Source organism: Pipra filicauda, unplaced genomic scaffold (assembly GCF_003945595.2).
Source record: "Pipra filicauda isolate LSUMZ 115617 unplaced genomic scaffold, ASM394559v2 scaffold1152_size25527_pilon, whole genome shotgun sequence".
Lineage (NCBI taxonomy): Eukaryota > Metazoa > Chordata > Aves > Passeriformes > Pipridae > Pipra > Pipra filicauda.
The window spans coordinates 11092-16966 of NW_024103599.1; the positions used below are offsets into that span (position 1 = coordinate 11092).

Below are 5875 nucleotides of genomic sequence, written 5' to 3' on the forward strand. Positions count from 1 at the left end.
GGCAATCCAGAAAGGGAAAATATGCAGCCTGGCCATATTAATTATCTCCTGAGAGGCTGCAGAAGAGCTGACTGTGAACATCTGGGAGTGCTCTGAGACACGTTCGTCAAAGGCCCCCAGAGATGTTCTGCCAAGAACAGAAATGTGTGTGGGTGCTGCAGCAGCAGTGGCTGTGGCCCCTGGGGAATGAGGAAATGGACAGGGATGTCACCAGACCCAGTTAACTGCTCCTGACCTGTGGCTTCAATCAGCTACCTTTGGAGAAACCCAGAAGAAATTGCAAATAGCAACTGTCACCCAATTTCTGTGCAAGGATGAACAAATCTCCCCTGAGTAACAACAGAAAACTTCTCCTTTTTTTGAAATTCTGTGGTTATCGGATTTACAACCAGGCATATATTGCAGTGGGACTCCTGAGGGATCAGCCAACTGTTTCTCCAAGGAGAAGAGGCAAGGAGCGGCTCAGTTGCCTGTTCTGAGACTCTGCTTCAAGGTAAGCTCTTGTTCCTTTCTCAACATAGACTCCAATATTTCAAGTATTTCCTTAGCTTTGGAATAAAGAGATCAGACAAAGCATAGGCCGGAGTTGCTGAGCTCCACCATCTGCCTTCCATGGAGAAATGAGAGGTTATGCATGCACTGAATTGTGCAGTTCTTTAACTTTTTCTGTTAAGGAAGGCAAGGACAGAAGGATGGATTTGGGAGAGAAATTCAAGTCAAGTCACCAGCATAATTCACATCAAACTGTTTAATAAGAATGGAAGGAAGGGGGTGAGGTGTGGTGCTGAGCTTATGGAATACCAAAATTCCACCCATGACCTTGCAAAAAATCTCTGGACAAACACAGGTACTGGCTGCACTCCTGGGCAAACTTAATCTGAAACCCTGTGTGGGAAATCTCACAACTCTTCCTTCCAGGGGGATCATATATAAACAGCCAGTCTCAGACTGCAGCAGAGACATTTCAAAGTCCTCTGCCACTCTGGGGCTGGGAGCAGAGTCCTGAGCCCATATTTCCCACGGTAAGTTGGTTTCTCTCTATCTGATATTGAGTAAGTGGGATATATTTTAAGCTCATGGAGGGGTTGGTGCAAAAGGACCTTTCAGGAACTTCTCTGCTTGATTGGGGCAGAGATGGTCCTGCTCTGCAGAGCACTGTACAAAGCTACTGCTTGTGGCTCATATTTTGAGTTTCCTCATCACTGGTCCCCACGTTCCTGATCCAGGGCTGGTAAAGAGAAAAAGGAGCAGATATCTTGGGTGAGAGCAAGGGTGTGTGTAGCTCTATATCCTGAACTGATTGGATATGAAGAGATAAAGGTCAGGGCAAAGGGTCAGAAGAGAGCAAATATGTAAGGTGCCTTGTCAAGTGTTTTGGAGTCCTCAGCCCAGACCCTTTTGCAGTGTCAGGTGGGCTGTGGCAGCTTCCTGTCCCATGAATCCTTCCAGCTGCCTCTCCTGCCTACCTTCTTGAAAATGCTAATTATTTTAAAATCACTCTGTTGATGTTAAAATAGCCTTTTAAGTATTGTATATAGCACTGAAATTGGAAATATCACTGCTATCCTTAAGCCTCTGGTGCATCAGAAAGAAGACAAAGCTCCCTGCTTGGCTGCCACCATCAGAGGGACTTTTCAGTGTTGTCTCCAAGAGCAATGATCTCACTGAGTGCTGAAAATCATGTCAATGCTGAGCCAAATAAAAGAGGACTTGTTTCTGTTGAAGAAATAGAAATTCCTGCAACAGTGCCCTTTACTGTACAGGAACTAGTCCAACTCCCGGAGTTTGGACAAGGTGACCTTGTCCCACTGCTGTGCCTCAGACCCTCACAGTCAGATAACTTTGCTGTGAGAGTGGATTGGACATGAGGTGGGTTTGGATCCCTCCTGGGATAAGATGAATTCTCCCACTGCTGCTTCCTGTAGTCACCTTAACCCTCTTTTAGATTTCAGCCTGTTTGCCCTGGCACTTTTCCATGTCCCAGAGGTCAGACAGTACCCTCTTCTTGGTCTCTCCTAGTCCTCTTATCAGCCAGCTGTGTCCCACCTGCACAAAAATGACTGCAGGCCATGGTCAGCTCTCTCCAAGCTGAGTGTCCCTCTGCATTTGCCTTCCAGGGGAGCAAGAGCCCTTCACCTGAAATCCTCCCACGATGCTGTGGCTGCTGCTGCTGCAGGTCTGGGCGAGCTGCCTTTGGCTGGGACAGGGCGAGGTGGTGAAGTCCTTTGCAAATACATGTAATCAGTTTTTCTACCAGAACATGCCCCCAGCAAAAGGCCTGGAGCCACAGAACCCAGCCTGGATCTGCCAGACCTTCAAGGACCGTCCTTTCTATGCCACCTTGTATGACAAAAAGGGGCGTATTCCCGTGTACTCTGCTTACATCTACCAGCCTGGACCTGGCACGAGGCGTGACGAGTGGATGGTTGAGCCCCAGGTGAGTGTCCTCTCTTACAGCATATCACCCTCTAGTCACTAAAAGATGAACTGTAGTATTTAACCAAACATCTCTATTTCCTCCCACCCCCATACACACACCCGCAAATGGACCCACAGGATGGAATTCATCTCATCTCACTTCATGTCGGGTTATTAATATAATAAATAAATGCAGTCTGACTCCTAGCTGAGGTTGCAGCCAAAAGGGATTTATTTCAAAAGGTAGTGCCTTTTTATCCCCTGGGAACATGTGACCAAATAACCAATGGGAATACAGGGGACCGCACATGTGTCCTGGACTCTTCTCCCAGGATGCTTCCCCCGCATCCTCAGGACACGCCTCCTCCAACTTCAGACACCTCCACCCCATGATTCCTTTGATGCATTTCAAACAACAGCAGGAGGAGGAGTCCTATCCCAAAGGTGCCCATTTTTCTGCATTGACCTGAGAGCAACATCAAGGCAAATTCCATTCCATTCCATTCCAAAGTCAAATGACCTCCCTCTCTGTGCCCTGCTGTGGTGGGAGAACAAGTGATGGGGAAAAGGCATCCAACAGCAGCTAAATTTGGGGGACCAACAGTCCTGCTGGGCTGTGATCTCCACTTTGCCCTGAGCTGTTTTGCATCCCTGACAGAGCTCAATTGTTCCCGCTTAGGTGTCACATAGGCTTTGTAAGTGATGTGAGAGAAGTGAGGAGAAACTCAGAACTGGGTGAGATGACCCAGGGAAAAAGCCTTGGCACAGGCACTGAGTGGGGAGAGGGTTTGGTGAACCCTGGGGAAGTATTGAGTGATATTTCAGGCAGTGAAAAGTGAGGAGCATCAGTGTCAGTCCAGTCAGAAGGGGGTGATCTCCAGCCATGGCCAGTTGCCCCTGAGCACTGTTGCCTCAGGCTTGGTTCAGAAGGATCCGTCAGACACACAGATCTCCACAAACGACAGAGCTCTCCCAACTGTCCTTCAGACCTCCAGTGAAAAAGACCAAGGGAATTATGGAACAGAAAGAGAGGAAGTTCAGGTCATTGCTAAGGACAGAGCAGCAGGAGGCAATTTAGGTGTTCATGAGTGACAGCAGAAAGCCATATGCCCTGTTCCAGAGGGAGAAGAAATATGTGTTTCCAAAGATGAACAGAAAGGTGTTGGAATTCTGAAAAAAAAACAAAAACATTTCCACTCTGTACTCATTGGAACTCAAACAACTAATATGATATTGCACCACTGCAGTCTCCACATTTAGGGCTGAGATAAAGCTTCTCTCTGTTCACAGAATCATTGAATCGTAGAGGGGTTTGTGTTGGAAAGAACATCAAAGATCATGTCATTCCAACCCCCATTCCATGGGAAGGGCCACCTTCCCCTAGACCTGGTTGCTCAGAATTCCATCCAACCTGGCCCTTTTACTCCTGGATCATGGAGCCAGGCCTCCTGCAAACTCTTTGATTTCGGTAACTTTCTCTAGAGGTCCTTTTTCAGTACTTGGGTTCCTCAGGACTCTTTGGGGATTATGAGCTCCTTGGAGAGGCTGATAATTTTTACCTTCTTTGCAGTGAGGCTGCAGAAGATACCTCCTGTCCCAGGTCAGCTCTGAGACACATTATTAGGACTGCAGTAGCAGATCCCATTTGCATCGAGGTCTTTTTGATTAAGGAACAAAAAAGCTTCATCCTTGCAGTGACCTGTAGTCCCCCCTGGGAAACCTCACCTCTAGGACTGTTTTCTCAACACATCTCCCTGTGTCTGGGATTACAGGAGGCAAACCCTGGTGTTCCAGGAGTGTGGTACACCTGTAGCAGCCACAGAAGGAATCAGAGAATGATAGACTGGAGGTGGGAGAATCTGGGGAGAGCCCTGGGCAGATGTGGGGTGTGGAGAGAGGTGGAAAAGGAAGCAGATGTGGCAGGGAGGATGTCTTACCAGAGTCAACTTCAAACCTAGGAGTGCAAAATTCTAATTGTCTCATGTATCCAGCCACATTCCTGGCACAGGTTGCAGGCTGGATCACAAAGGTCACAAGTCTAAATGAGAACAGTCAGATACGGAGAGTCTTTTTTTAACGCTTTAGTGTTCATTGGGGAGTGGCAACTACAGGATTTTGTCTTGGATTCACACATTTTCATACACTGAGATGACAAAAAATTAGATCTTGACACTCAGAGACTTCTTCTTCAGGGAAACCTGCTCCATTACTCCCATCCCCAATACTAATACCTTTTCCTCTTCCTTATCTGTCAAGCTGATACGGAACAATTTGCCCAAAGACATGGAAACAGAGAAGACCCTCAGAGAAAAATACTCAGTCAGCGAAAAGGATATCAGGGAGAGCCAGGCTGTCTACCAAGACTACCTTAAACTTAAGGGTTTGAACCGTGGCCATTTGAACCCCGCTTCCCATCACAAAACCCAGGATGGTAGAAACGCGACCTTCACCCTCACCAACATAGTGCCCCAGAATACTGCACTCAACAAGGGCAAATGGAATGCCTATGAGCAGAAAACAATGCCCAAGAAAAGCAAGGACTGTAAAACCACCTATGCCATTGTGGGTGCTGTGCCTGGGAACTCCTACATCGCTAATGGGAGGGTTAATGTACCCAGCCACATCTGGGCCAGCGCCTGCTGCAAGACCAAAAAGAACACCGTGATTGCTTGGGGGGCCATTGCTGAGAACAACCAGAACAACATCCGGATCCTCACGCTGGGGGCACTGGAGAAAAAGTTGGCTGAGCTGTATAAGAGGGGACCAGTTTCTCTGTTCCACAAGGACTGTCCCCGTAAATAAGCCTCACATCCCGGGTTTAAAAGGCTCGGGTGCTTTTCCCACATATCACAGAATCAGAGAACAGTTTCATTCAAGGGATCTCAAAGATCATTCAGTTGCAAACCTCCCGCAATAGAGCAGGGATATCTTCCACTAGACCAGGTTGCTCAGAGCCATGTCCAACCTGGCCTTGAACACTTCCAGGGATGGGGCAGACACAGCTTCTCTGGGCAGCCTGTATCAGTGTCTCACCACCTCACAGGGAAGAATTTCTTTCTGATACGTAGTCTGACTCTGCCCTCTATCACTTTAAATCCCCTTTCTCCTGACACTCCATGGCCTTGTTCAAAGTCCCTCTCCAACTCTCATGAAAACCCTTCAGGTACTGGTAGGGGACCTAAATTCTCCTTGAAGCCTTCACCAGGCTGAACAACCCTAACTTTCTCAGCCTGTCTCCAGAGCAGAGGTGATCCAGCTCTCAGAGTACCTTTGTGGCCTCCTCTGGACTCCACCCCAACTGGTTTGTGTCCTTCTCATGTTGTGGGCCCAGGGCTGGAGGCAGCACTGCAGGTGGGGTCTCATGAGAGCAGAGGAGAGGGGGACAAATGTCTTGTGCAGTGTCCATCCTGGTGGGTTTCCAGCTCTGTCCCTCAGGGCAACTCCTCCTCCTGCTCTG

General features: G+C 48.2%; 1 protein-coding gene across 1 annotated transcript; it reads left to right on the top strand.

Moving 5' to 3' along the window:
• Window positions 1-406: 406 nt before the first annotated feature.
• On the top strand, window positions 407-5220 carry LOC113982125 (endonuclease domain-containing 1 protein-like). Its single transcript, XM_027710075.2, has 3 exons — window positions 407-493; window positions 2118-2437; window positions 4675-5220. The coding sequence occupies exons 2-3, from the start codon at window positions 2153-2155 to the stop codon at window positions 5218-5220; spliced, it is 831 nt and encodes a 276-aa protein (XP_027565876.2). The 5' UTR covers window positions 407-493; window positions 2118-2152.
• The last annotated feature ends 655 nt before the right edge of the window (window positions 5221-5875 follow it).

Coding starts and splice junctions, on each gene's coding strand:
- LOC113982125 (XM_027710075.2), top strand. CDS start 2,153: ATGCTGTGGCTGCTGCTGCTGCAGGTCTGGGCGAGCTGCCTTTGGCTG. Junction 2,438..4,674: donor AGTGGATGGTTGAGCCCCAG/GTGAGTGTCCTC, acceptor TTATCTGTCAAG/CTGATACGGAACAATTTGCC.